General features: G+C 44.6%; 1 protein-coding gene across 2 annotated transcripts in view; it reads right to left on the reverse strand.

The window, feature by feature from the left end:
- LOC123377653 (PTTG1 interacting protein) overlaps window positions 1–13,327 on the reverse strand; it is a 30,335-nt gene extending 17,008 nt beyond the window's left edge. Inside the window, exon 1 of one of the 2 annotated variants that reach the window (XM_045030807.1) lies at window positions 13,119–13,327. In XM_045030807.1, the coding sequence (XP_044886742.1) occupies window positions 13,119–13,218 (100 nt within the window). In that variant the 5' untranslated portion in view covers window positions 13,219–13,327. Of the gene's footprint in view, window positions 1–11,982; window positions 12,089–13,118 lie in introns of those variants that run through there. The other variant, XM_045030808.1, reaches the window with a different exon arrangement.
- Window positions 13,328–14,498: the final 1,171 nt, after the last annotated feature.

The raw sequence follows: 14,498 nt of genomic DNA on the forward strand, positions 1-14,498 counted from the left end.
ACTTTGCTGCATCCTCACAGCCAGCCATACACATATAGTTTCTAAAAAAACAAAAAAAAGACTTGCCAGACATTTTTGCTTGACTAATTACTATACCGTCAAGTGCAGCAACTTCTTGCCTTATTCCTGTGCACTAGTGCTTTGTCTCAGAAAACTGGAGAAGCAGCACCATCAGTATATTCCCACTCTATTTGTAGAGGCTCCTTTCCACATAATCATCATATGTTGTTGCAATTCTCTTGCCATTTGTGTAACACAATATAAAGAGTTTGGGGAGACACACACAGTTGAAATAGCTAGAATTACTGCAAGCTTATTATGAAAAGTCTTTTCTATGCAGACTTATTCTAGGCTGTTTAATGTTTAACTATGAAAACATGCAAACTACCATAGATTTAGTCCAATGTTTTCAGTTAACGTTTTATTACTTAATTGTTGGGGAAGCAGGTTATTCCAGGTCCCAATTATCAGATTTGTGATTAAATAAAAGTTTTAAAAAGAACTACCAATTTTGCTCAGTCTCCCATTTGCAGTGACCCTCTTGATGAAAAAAGCAACAACTGAGCTGGTCTTCCTCTTGGTATATGAGTAATCCCAAGCAGGAGGCTCAGAAACATTAGTTGCAGTTTTTAGTTTTCTTCAAATCCAAGCATGCAAAATCATTCAAACTGCAACAGATCATGGTTTCTGACAAACACTCTTCACTACACTCTTCTGTTAATATTAAGTCCTGTTCACGGTAATCATGTTCTGTTATCTATAAAGGACAAAACCAAACATAACTAAGGTGAAAATATGGAGAGAGCATGAATTGTTTCCTGGCTATTATTCAGTTCAGGGACAATATACCCTGAGTGTAAGGGCTTGTATACTTTATTGGTACAATACCTCAGTGGTTTTAGGTAGTTATAAAAAGGTTTATGTGTTTTTGTCATTGTTTAGAAGCTTAAACATGCGATGTCTGCAGATTTTAATTTATGGAATGCATGTTTGCATCTTTGAAACACTGATTTTTCTTCCATATAACTTTGAGGAACTTATGGACAAGTTAACGCTACAAATCCTTTCCTCACATTGTAAACATGAAAATGGATGCAGTGATATGCCAAAAGCAAGGAGGGTCCAACAGTGTCTGTTTTTTAAATATCACAAATTAAAATACAGACAGTTTGGTATACAAAGTATCCATAAGCCTACATTTTAAAATGCCCATTTAAATCAAAGAGGAGGAAGAAAAATAGCCCAGACGTTAAGAACCATGTTTGCTGTGTTTACATATAATTTTGGTAGCCTTGCAACAAATGCTTGCTCTAGATCAGATTAACTTTTTCTTTCTACATAAAGTTCTAAACAAGTATTCAGAACTTGATTTTTTTAATTAATGTTAAATATTTCACTTTGCTCAGTCAGAATTATGTCATCCCCTACAAATGTTGCCATTAGTGGGCTGAGCAATAGGTGTTCTCCTTTACCATGTTAGTTAATTTGTTCTTATAAAAACAAGTCATGTAGACATAGGATTCTCAAAAGGTGAAAAGTTGTCAGACGTTATGATTCCTTGGACCTGTGGGCTGGCTGGCCTCTGCCTCTGCCCCTGCCCCTCTGTCATAAATAAACAGATCAGGGTTAAGGTCTCTTTTACCTGGAAAGGGTTAACAAGCTCAGTAACCTGAGAAACACCTAACCAGAGGACCAATCAAGGGACAGGATAATTTCAAATCTCTGTGGAGGGAAGCCTTTGTCTGTGTTCCTTGTTTGCTCTCTGTGCTCTCTTTGGATCTAAGACAGACCAGACATGTCTCCAAGTTCTCCTGGAGTATTTCCTACTATCTAGTATAGTGAGTATTAGTTAAAAAGGCGGATTAGTCTGGAGCAACCCACCGCCTCTCAGCTCTTCTACCCAATCCCAATTTGTTGTAAAACAAGGACTTTTATATAAAAAAAATTCTTTCTGGTGGACACCAGGAAGGCCAGCATCCTCAAAAGCAGTTGGTAGTTCCAACTAAGTACCGGGACAAGCTCTTAAACTTGGCCCATGATCATCCCAGTGGTCATTCTGGGGTAAACAAAACCAAGGACAGATTGGGGAAGTCCTTCCACTGGGAGGGGATGGGCAAGGACATTGCCAAGTATGTCTGGTCAAATGGTTAAAAAGTGTTCTTAAATGTCAAATATCTTGTTGTTTACATACTTAGTAGTATATGTAATAGTGCATGTGTTTTGTTAATCTGTTTATTTTAAAGTTCTAGAAGGAAATCACCGCCAGTGTGGTTCCCCCACTGTCTGCGATTTGGGGGGCGTGTCATAAATAAACAGATCAGGGTTAAAGTCTCTTTTACCTGGAAAGGGTTAACAAGCTCAGTAACCTGAGAAACACCTAACCAGAGGACCAATCAAGGGACAGGATAATTTCAAATCTCTGTGGAGGGAAGCCTTTGTCTGTGTTCCTTGTTTGCTCTCTGTGCTCTCTTTGGATCTAAGAAAGACCAGACATGTCTCCAAGTTCTCCTGGAGTATTTCCTACTATCTAGTATAGTGAGTATTAGTTAAAAAGGCGGATTAGTCTTTTGAGTTGCTTTCTGTATTTGCAATTCTGTGTTTTGCTATAGAATTTCTTTAATTCTGTACTGTTATTGCTTTTACTGAGAAAGAAAGGAGGGGGGATTCTCTCCAGAGATTGATAAGTTTAGACCCTGTGTATTGTTCCATCTTGGTATTACAGAGACAGTTACTTTCTTTTTATTCTTTAATAAATCTTTTCTGTTAAGGACTTGGTTGATCTTTCCTTGGGTGAATTCTCAGGGAAAGGGGAGGACGGCATCCCTCTGTAGTTGGATCCCGGTATCTCTCCTAGGAAAAGGGAGGGGGGAGGAAGCAGGGGGGAATGGTTTATTTCTCCTAGGTGTAAGAACTCCATGGATTTGGGGCTCTTGGGATCCCCAAGGATTTTGGGGAAGGACTGTGTCCCAATACACGTACATTATTGGGTGGTGGCAGCTTTTACCAGATCTAAACTAGGATTTTAGTTTAGAGGAGTCCATGCAGGTCCCCATTTTGGAACCCAACAGCTCTAAGTGGGGGTGAGACCTATGACACCCTCCATTTAGCCCCTCTGTTGCACTCTTCTAGAAGTGAGGCACAGACTTCTATGCCTTAACTTAAACACGATAATTCATGCCCTACTCTTTCAGTCTCCCTGAGAGCCCAGGTCCATTTCCTTAGTATGACAGCGAGTAGAGATAACCCATGCCTGTTGATGGCTGGGGGGGGGGGGAGAAGAGAGTGAGGGCAGCCAGCTTCAGCAGTGTTACTGAACATGCTCAGTCCATGTGAGCCTGCTCAGTACAAGCAGGAGGGGGCACATGACCCCACATGACCCATCCTCCACTCATCACCTCTGGTTCCCAGATGAAGTCCAGCTCAGTCAGACAGAAATAATTTCAGTTTACAAGAGATTAGGAGCCACAGCAGGACCCTTTAAACAGACCACAGAAATGGGTACAGGGTGCTGACTCTGGGAGGGGGGTCAGGGCTCAGGGTGCAGGAGTGGGCTCAGGGCTGGGGTGTGGCCCTATGTCCGGCAGCTCCCGGTCAGTGGTGCAGCTCGGCTGCGCTAAGGCAGGCTCCCTGCCTACCCTGGCCTCACGCCACTCCCGAAAGAGGCCCCGTGGCTCCATGCGCTGCCCCGTCTGCAAGCACCGCTCCTGCAGCTCCCATTGGCCACAGCTCCCTGTTCCTGACCAATGGGAGCTGCGGGGGCAGTGCTTTCAAGCAGGAGCCCCCTGGGGCCGCACTGGCCACTTCTGGGAGCAGCCTGGGGCCAGGGCAGGCTGGGAGCCTGCCTTAGTGGCAGCCCCACTGCACCACCAGAGATCACAGAGATCACAATCGACTGGAAGATCCTCTAGGATCTACCAGTCAATCCATGCGCTGCCATGCTTGTGAAGGAACCTTTCATTCAAAATGTTCAGAAAACACATTGGAATCACTAATGAGAAAGTCATCACTCCTCTGACCTATAAGGTGAAAGACTCCTTACTGCCGCCTTCTGAGAATAAGACTTCTCTCAGTTGGAGGTTAGAGGTGAGTTTTAACTCGTCTGTATGCACTGTCAGACAAACCTCAAAGAGGGAAGGAGTACAGCAGTATGGCCAGCCTTGCAAAGATGAGGTGGCAGCTGGGAACTAGCTAGGCAACAGCATCAGGAAGTGAGGTCACACTTAAATTCATACCATGGGAGTCAATTGCTACCTCTAGGGCAGTGGTTCTCAACTTGCAGCCCAATCAGCACAGAGCTGCGGCCCATGTGATATCCTCAGGGCCATTCAGGTAGTATTGAATGTGGTCCACTATGATAAATAGGTTGAGAACCACTGCTCTAGACGGTATATCTACACTGCAATAAAAGACCTAAAGTATATCCACAGCTGACTCAGGTTCCCAAGGCTCGGGCTGTAGGGGCTATAAAATTGCAATGTAGACATTCAGGCTCAGGCTGAAGACCAGGCTGTGAGACCCTGTAAAGGAGTGGGCCTCAAAGCCCAGGTTCCTGCCCAAGCCTGAATGCCTACATTGCTATTTTAAGCCCCACAACCCAAGCCAGCTGACTCGGGTTCTGAGACTTGGTGCTGTGAGTTTTTTATTGCAGTGTAGACATATCGTAGGCATCTGACTCTTGTAACAACACTTACAGTTGAGTGAAGACACTTAATATACAAGTAATTAGACACTAATAAAATAGATTATAAAACACTGATATCAATACAAATTCACAATGATCATTATTTGGAGCAGACAGGTTTAAACCATTCGCTTGACACTGTAAAATTCAGACAATATTCTGTGACAAGTAGCATTTTAAAACAAAAATCTGTTTTCCAAGAGGTTTCTGCAGCAATGATCTAAAGCAGGGGAGTCAAACCTATGGTGTGTAGGTGAGATCCAGCCCACTGGACATATTTATGTGCCCCAGATGGCTTATTCAGATTGTGCAGAAAGGCAGAGTTTTAGCTTTCATTTACAATGAAGAGCAAGTTTCTAACCCTGACTGTAAGAAAGAAAAGTTTTCAAATGTAACCCAAGTCTGAGATGGCAGGGAGCTTGAAATAATGTCTCTGAGCTGTGAACTCCTCCTCCTGCTATTAAGCTCACTGGAATGTCAACCAGAGAGTCTGCCATGACAAGCAAGCTATTGGACAGCTGGAGGAACATGCAGAGAGGACTGACAATCCCTCTGAATGCTACTAAGAGGGAAAACTTATGGGACTTAACATGTCATAGACGAGGACATACAAATAGCAGCCCAGGATAGACAGAAATGGTGGAGCCTTGTGCATGCCATAAGTGATGTCTGACACCCAGGCAGAATTCAGAAGAAGGGTCAACTATCAAGCCTAACACTACCTTACACATTGTTAGCTATTTAATTTTTAATTGTGGTATTAGATAGGATAGGCAAAAGTGAGAGTGAGCCCACAAATGGAATAGACTCAGACTTTAAGGTCAGAAGGGACCATGATGATCATCTAGTCTGACCTCCTGCACAATGCAGGCCACTGAATCTCACCCATCCACTTCTATAACAAACCTCTAACCTATGTCTGAGTTATTGAAGTCCTCAAATTGTGGTTTGAAGACCTCAAGCTGCAGAGACTCCTCCAGCAAGTGACCCGTGCCCCATGCTGCAGAGGAAGGCAAAAAACCTCCAGGGCCTCTGCCAATGTGCCCTGGAGGAAAATTCCTTCCCGACCCCAAATATGGTGATCAGTTAAACCCTGAGCATGTGGGCAAGACTCACCAGCCAGCACCTAGGAAAGAATTCTCTATAGTAACTCAGATCCCAACCCATCTAACATCCCATCACAGACCACTGGGCATACTTACCTGCTGATAATCAAATGATCAATTGCTAAATTAATTGCCAAAATTAGGCTATCCCATCATACCATCCCCTCCATAAACTTATCAAGCTTAGTCTTAAAGCCAGATATGTCTTTTGCAGGGAAGGAAATGCAGAAGAAAGTAGGAGACCAAAAAAAAGGGAAGTGGGAAACATAACAGAAATAGCTACGGTTCTGAAAGGAACATACTTTTCCTCAAAGATGCTATGTAAAACTTAACAGGATCCTCAGACAGTAAGTCAGCATAGCTCCACTGATGTCAGCAGAACAACCCTTATTAAACTGGTCCTCAGCTAATATTAATTTATACAACAGGCTATATTCTACCTGACCTTTGTTCAAACTGTGCACAGGCATCAGGAGAGACCCTCTGTAGATTGCAGAAAGTACATCAGCTCCAGTTTATCTCCAGCCCCTGAGACCATGATTGCAAATAGAATTTGTCCCTTTCCAAAAGCGAGACAGTTGATTAACAGATTGCTCAGCAAGGGTACTGTTGATCTTCAGTGCCAGCATCCCACTTATGACATGGTGGACTGGATCCTCAGCTGATATCAGTCAGTGCTTCAGTCGAAATACACCAATTTACACCAGTGGGGAATCTGGCCCTGTATCTTGGTTACCTCTGAATCCATGGTCCACCATCTTTTCTGATCAGTATACTTGCTGCTGTGTGCCAGAGCTCAGTAAATAAAATAAATCTTCTAAATGACAGGTCTCCCCAATAGTCCCCATTAACATTCAACGTGCTATAGCGCCATGTTTTCTCCCTTCAACCAGAACAGAGCCTTAGAAGTACAGGAGACAAGACCTCTTTAAGAACTCACTTCACTAGAATGCTATCTTCCAACTTATCTGCCTCCTCCTTCTATTAAACTTCAGAAAAATTATTTCCTTTTCAAACAGATTTTGAAGAGCGTTTTTAATTACTGAATGTTTGAGGAGTAGTTGAGAAGGTTGCCCTCTCCCAATTTTAAAATATCAACAGTACCCCATTTTGGGGGCACACTACTTTTCTTGATAAGATTTTAGTGAAATTATTGAGCATTTAATCAATAGTCTGTGGAAGATGATGCACTACACATTAAAATACTTTAAAATATCCTTTGTAAACCAGAAAAGAGAAGGGTAGTTGTTCATAAGAACATTTTTAGTAATGGTTTTCCATTAGCTACAATGCAGCTGATCAGTTTTGTGTTTTCATTTACAGCAGAGATCAGTCATGTGATTAGGGAGCAGAGTTGTGGTTTCTTTTAAGTTTATATCCTCAGGGTACAGCCCTTGAAGACTGTCAGCATGCTATAAACATAGGTAAGATATAGAGTGGTGTGTAAACATCTCTATTTTAGAAGTCAGACTCTGCACTCCTAAACTAAATCTGAAGCAGAGACTTTATAAACTACTAATATTCACTGTCATTATTATCCAAGTTGAAGGAGTCGAGGAACAGCCACTCTACACCCCTAAAAACAGTTACAAATGTTGGGGACAGAAGAGAAATCTCAGGGGACTTTTATGCTAACACTAATTATATAGTTTTAAAAGTACAGTAAATTTCAGTCCAAGTACAGTCCAAGATCAGTTAATTCAAGCCACCACTATGTTCCTGCTGTTTAGGAAGTCCCAATTTCTAATGTCTACTGACTTTCCAGTCCTTGAATTTTTCAATTTTGATTCAACAATAATGCAGCTTTAGAACAGTTAATTAAAGCAACAAGCTGATGTGCAGCAAATATAAAATTGGTCAAGTTTAAAGTCTGAATTAAGCTACGTTTGCTCTTCTGCTGCTTTCTACCAGCTTGTCAGATACTTCATATGATACAGCTCACTGAATAAACAAAGATTCTGCTACATTTGTTAGCAGTATCACACAAATCTACTGGGAGAGCCCTAATACAAGATAAAGACCCTTCTGCATTATGGTCTGTCTAGACTAGGAAAGAGGTCCTTTAAAAAAACTGAAGTAGCTAACATGATTTGAAGTGCCTCAACACCAATGACCTCTCTCTCTCTCTCTCACTAGGATACAAGGTGGATAAAAATTGATGATTTTTGGGGGGGGAAATCAAATGATTGGATTTTTTCCCCTTTAAATAAGATTAATTTTATTTAAAATTTAATAAGTTTTTCTTGTTAAAAATGAACCTGTTTAAAATTAAATCTGAATTTAATAATAAATTAAAACATTTAAATAAAAAATAAATATGCTGAATACATGAGCCACTACCAAACACTGAGTTAACAATTGCTTCTCTATGTAAAGAATCAGGAGAAAAAAAATCTCACTTTGGAGGGCAAGCTTTATAAATACGGCACAACAGGTCATGTTCTGTATTAAGGGTTTGATCCTTTGGGGTTTCCAGGTGCTGTGCTACCGGGGGTAAGAGACTGAAATTCATCTCTCATCAGTATCATCCACTGAGCCCACCTGGATAGTCTCATACTCCTATTTTATAGCTTCTCTCTCCCTGAGCTCTGATTGGCCCAGTTCTCACATTATGAATAAAGGGTAGAGTCATACATATTCATCATTTTCTAACCTACTAACACATACAATTACGAAGCTGAAAATATTAAACTATATAACTCTTTAAATAAATGTATATATTTATAGTGTACCCTCTTAGGTAGCAAAAAGATGTACCAAAAATAGCATAAAGGCTCTATTTAGTTGTAAGTCAGCATATTTTAATGAATACACCAACCAATGAGAATGCATCTTTCTTTAGAATTAACTGAAGTACAAATGGAAAAGTTGACTGAAATTGATTATTTAAATCTAGACTTTCCACTTGATTTAAATCGACTTTATTTAAGTCAATCCATACAGGTAGGATAAAGAGGTACACTCTTAAAACACACCAGCTTAAATATCTTAAAATTCTAGTGTAGTGATGGCAAGGTGTAGTTTTTAACATGTTAGATTGTCAATGTGAACCCTAGAGAGGAGCCTAAGGTTCATCTTGACTAAATAATAATGCATGTCCTAGTGTGGATAGACTCTTTCTTAGTGTAGACAATTTAATACTTGCAGTTCTATTATCCAGTTCAGTTTTCATTTTGTTTTGAAAAGCATCTACTTTCACCCCTAATCTAGGCAGATCTTTAGTGAGTGCTAAGGACAGGGCCAGTGAAAGTGACAGTCTTCACAGGCTAATCAGGAAGAGCCACCTCAATCCTTGGCCCAGCATTCACTGAACCTTTGAAGAAAGGCCTACAATGTTTACTGGTGCTACCACCTCATACTGCCCCCTCCCTGTCCCCGCCCATCTTCTGCTTCTGTTCCTCCAGCTTGTGCAGCTGTTAAAATGCACGGTGCAGGGCCAGGTTCTTTGTTATGTCACTTTGTTGAAGAATGAAGAAAAGCTGGTGTGACATAAAGCAGGGTAGTATGCTATTAGGAAGCTTGCTGCCAACCTGCTCTCTTCGCCTTCAGAAGAAACTCTGGGAAACAGTGACTTTGAAAAGGACTTTGGGGGGTCCTAGTAAATAATCAACTAAACATGAGCACCCAGTGCAACACTGTGGCCAAAACAGCTAATGAGATCCTTGGATGTAACAAACGGGAATCTTGTGTGAAGTAAAGAGATTATTTTACCTCTGTATTTGGCATTGGTGCGACTGCTGCTGGAATACTGTGTCCAGTTCTGGTGCCAACAATTAAAGAAGGATGTTGATATATTGGAAAAGGTTCAGAGAAGAGGCACAAGAAATTAAAGGAGTGGCAAACCTGACTTCTAGTGACGGACTGAGCTCCTTGAGTCTATTTAGTTTAACAAAGAGAAGGTTAACGGGCAACTTGATCACAGTCTGTAAGTACCTACATGGGGAACAAATATCTAATAATAGGCTCTTCGGTCTAGCAGACAAAGGTATAACAAGATCCAATGGCTAAAAGTTGAAAACAGACAGTCAGACCAGACATAAGGCATAATTTTTTAACAGTGAGGGTAAATAACCATTGGAACAATTTACCAAAGGATGTGGTGGATTCTCCATCAATGGAGATTTTTAAAATCAAGATTTTTTTATATATTTTAATCTAAAGACATGCTTTAGTTCAAACGAGATTTTCTTCAGGGAAGTCCTATGGCCTGTGCTATGCAGGAGGTCAGATCAGTGGATCACAGTGATCCCTTCTGGCCTTAGAATCTAGGCATCTGATAGTATTGCTAGATTCCCACTTACTCTTTGATGATCATATAGCAGCAGGTGCAAAGATGGGTGGAGGTGGTTAGCCAGGCACTAGCCATGAAGTTGAAACTTTTTCTTTTCGATTCAATCTTTCTGCCATGGCCTATGCCTTTGTAACCTGAGGATTACACTTCTGAAATGCATGAGGGGGATGCACTTTAAATCTACTCACAAACAGAAACTTGCTGCAAAGGTGGCAGCTTGCTTATTGAAGAAGTTTCTCACACTGAACACGTGACATCAGTGTTTCATGACCTGCACTGGCTGCAGGTTGGCTTGAGTGAATTGAAGGGGGTGGTTTTGACCAAGAATCTTAAATGGCTTGCAATCTTCCTATCTACCTTTCTCCTTGTGCCATGTTATGGCAGCTGCAGTCAAAGCACTCAAGTTGGAGTCCTCTCAAGAAAAGAGGGAACTATTGGGCAGTGTCAGGGTGTTTTCTGTGATGGGCTGTAAATCTTTAAATTCATTCCTCACTTTAGTCAAAAGTCACATGACATCAGGGCACACTTCAAAACCCATCTTCTCACAAGCTTCTCCTCTTGTCTGGTGTGGGGAAGCTGCCTTGTTGGTCTGTAATTGTAAAGTATGTCCAAGGAATACATAGCTTTTTGAAAACCTTTTACAGTTTGTGAAAATCTGATCACAAGACCCAAAACCTCCACCCTAACATTTTGAAATCTGTTAACTAGGAGGAAGAGGGTGGAAACATTGCCTTGGGATGAAGGCAGTTACATCAAGTGAAAAACAATGCATGAACCTCAAATATTTCTCACCATCCATCATGTTTAAGAGATGCATTCCATGCATTTGTAATACCATAATCTGGCAGAGAAATCAGGTAGCCTGTTCAGACTTCTCTGGACCTTCAGGAGGTTAAAATAGAACCTTGCCCTTCCACACATGAACAAGCCACCTCTCAAAGCCTGAAGCAGGAGCCCCCTTTATAGCAGTAAGCTATTACTTCATAGTTTCAGAGATACAATCTTATCAATACGGTGAAAAGTTAAAAACTAAAAAGTTATAAAAACTAATAAAATACATAGCAATACACTGTCCTTGCTTTATTTGTTTGCTTACCCACCAAGTCACATAATTCAGTAGCTGACATCCCTCCACAGAAAATTCATAACAAAACTACAGGAGAACTTCAATATGTTCTGTAACTTAGACTATCAGTACAGTAGACAAACACAAACTGCCTACACCATGAATTGATTGCAGTTCAAAGAACAATGTAGCTTTCTCCTTTTCAAAGAGGTGGTGCATGTGGGTAAGTAGTATATTTTTAATTAGAGGGACACCACACCACCAACTTAAAATCTAGCCAATTTTAAGTCAGCAGTTAGAAGTAGTTTCAGGCACCCCCTCCAGTTGCCATGACATTTTTTGTGGTTCTATGATTGTGTTTCCAGTGCTGAAAGATTTAAAACACAGGAGAAATAGTATGCTGGGTCAGTTTCAGAGTGCTGTCTTCTCTAATCTCTCTCCTTAGTCTTGTTAGGTGTTACTTATAACACTAGCAGATAAACAAGTTTTCACACAAAGGTGTGATTTTAAATTGGTGTTCTACAAACTCTTGTTAGCAGAACAGGAAAAAAGACAAGAGCCAAGACAATTAATGAAGCTTAAAATTGTAAACTGACAGATTCAAAAGCCTTCTATTGCAATAAGTAGAAAGAACAGAAGTTTTGTTGTAGCATTACTAAGTCTTTAAATATATAAAAAAGCTAAGTCTTCAATGTTCATTTTATAGTCACAAGTAAATATCATAAAATGAAACCTATTTCACCAGAAAGACTGCTAAATCACTTCAGTGAGTCTTACAAGAGGAGCTACAAACAAGGCAAGTACTATCAGAAAATATAGTCTATGTATAGCTACTAACTTTCTTCAGTTATTTGTGATTCATCACAGCAAAGTTCAAATTCAATGCACATCTTCCAGAAGTTAAGAGATAGACGTTAAAGCCACTACCACAATGGGGATCTACTGCCAAGACAGACATCAGCTGACACAGTTCTAGTTTTAAGATTACATGCTGCCTAACCACGTTTTAATGACTTCCCTGATTAGCACACTCCAATCTTTGATAAAGCAAGGCTGCAACATGGCCCATTGTGTTTGGAAGACTAAATACCGAGACCAACTCTTGCAAGGCCTTGTCTTCACGGTGAGACAGGGGGGCGGTCTTCCTCGGTGTTAGCTGGCAGTAGGGAAAAGCTTAGCGAAGACCAGACACTAGTCAAGTTGCTGTGTTCAAACAAGTAAGCAAGTAGCAGTAAAACCTAGACTCGCACCTCCACCGGCTCCAGGGGAATCTACCAACCGCCTTCTCTCCGCTAGAGCCTAACGCGAGTTGTCAACAGCAGCAGTCGCAGGGCAGGAGGGAGGGCAGGGGCACTGGGGAGGAAGTGTGAGGCGGGGGTGGGGGCAGGGCACCAGGGACAGAAGAGACGGGGCCGGGACACTGAGGGTTGTGGGGGCAGGCTGTGGCGTGGGGAGGGAGGGAGGGGTGGGGCATCGTGGGGGCAGACACCCGTGGGCTGTGTGGGGCAGGCTGTGGCGTGGGGAGGGCGGGGTAGGGCATGGGGGGGCAGACACCCGTGGGCTGTGTGGGGCAGGCTGTGGCGTGGGGGGGAGGTGCGGGGCATTGGGGGGGGCAGACACCCGTGGGCTGTGTGGGGCAGGCTGTGGCGTGGGGGGGAGGTGCGGGGCATTGGGGGGCAGACACCCGTGGGCTGTGTGGGGCAGGCTGTGGCGTGGGGGGGGCAGACACCCGTGGGCTGTGTGGGGCAGGCTGTGGCGTGGGGGGAGGTGCGGGGCATTGGGGGGGCAGACACCCGTGGGCTGTGTGGGGCAGGCTGTGGCGTGGGGGGGAGGTGCGGGGCATTGGGGGGGCAGACACCCGTGGGCTGTGTGGGGCAGGCTGTGGCGTGGAGCGGGCGGGGCGGGGCAGGGCACCGGAGGGGGGGAGACACCCGAGGGCTGGTTGGGCAGGCCGGGCGGGCCGAGGTCTCTTACCTCCCTCGGACGCAGCAGCCGGGGAGGCGCTGTCCGGGGCCATTGCCAGCAGCTGTAGCGCCAGGGGGGCGCAGAGAAGGAGCCCGCTGCCCGGAGCCATCGCGGGGCTCGCAGCCACCTCGTCCGCGCCGCGACCTTCCGCAGCCGCGAGACCGGCTATTTACTCGCGGGGGCGCGCGCGGCGGCACTCGAGAGCCGCCCACACACGCCCCCTGCCGGGCAACAGAGGCCGCGCGGCCCGACCAGGTCTGGAGGGAGCCGCCCCAGCCCCGCCCCCCCAACCGGCCCCGCCTCGAGCTCCGCCCCCCCAACCGCGGCCCCGTCCTCCCTCCCCGTCTCGGGTCGCGCCCCCAACCTCCCTCCACAGCCCACGAGCTCCAATAGCGCCACTGCCCCGCCTCAGGTCCCGCACTGAGTCCCAACCGCCCCCCAGCACAACCCGATCCCCCTCCCCACACCCGGCCCCCTCCCGCCCCCTCGGGCTCGATACCTTCGGAGCCCCACGTCGACTAATCCCCCACAGGCCCCAGCACCCGCTGCCTGCCAGCCCCTGAGCACCCCCTCGCCCACAGTGCCCAAGCCCAAGCCCTCCCCGGCCCGATCGCCTCCCGCCCGCTCTCTGACGTGCCGGGCTGAGCTGAGGGCTGGTGGCAGCGTGCTGTGATTGCGCTGGTGTAAGCAGTCAGACTGGGCTCTCCCCTGACATCTGGGGGTGAGCTGTGGGAAAGGACTTCAGCGGCTGATCTCCTTTGCTCCGGCACACCCACCCTGCCTAGCATGATGGACTGCTGCCCAAACGTCACTTTGGCTGTGGTGGGATCCCCAGTCTCTGTTATTGGGGCAGGCGTAATAAAGGGTTGTTAGCCTGGTTATAAGAACAGGAGAACTTGTGGCACCTTAGAGATTAACACATTTATTTGAGCATAAGCTTTCGTGGGCTAAAACCCACTTCATCGGATGCATGCAGTGGAAAATATAGTAGAAAGATATCTATCTATCTATCTATATATATATACACACACACAAAGAGAACATGAAACAATGAGTGTTACCATACACACTATGGCTGTGGCGTGGGGAGGGAGCTATGGCTGCCCACACCCCAGCCCTGGGCTCCCCCCCACACCTCCCTGCTGCCCCAGCCCTGGGCTCTCCCTCCTGACCCACACCTGAGAGCTTCTCCCACCAACATAGCTACCGCCTCTCGCGGAGATGATTTTTTTATGCAGACAGGAGAATTCTCTCCCGTCGGCAGTCTTCACCAGACACACTACTGCACAATGGAGCCAAGAAGAGAGCACCAGAGTTGTGATCTCTAATATTCTAATCTGTCTAGTAAGCATTTGTGGACCTGCTGGCACAGTGTGTGTCAAGTCCTAC

Source organism: Mauremys mutica, chromosome 9 (genome assembly GCF_020497125.1).
Source record: "Mauremys mutica isolate MM-2020 ecotype Southern chromosome 9, ASM2049712v1, whole genome shotgun sequence".
Taxonomy (NCBI): Eukaryota; Metazoa; Chordata; order Testudines; family Geoemydidae; genus Mauremys; species Mauremys mutica.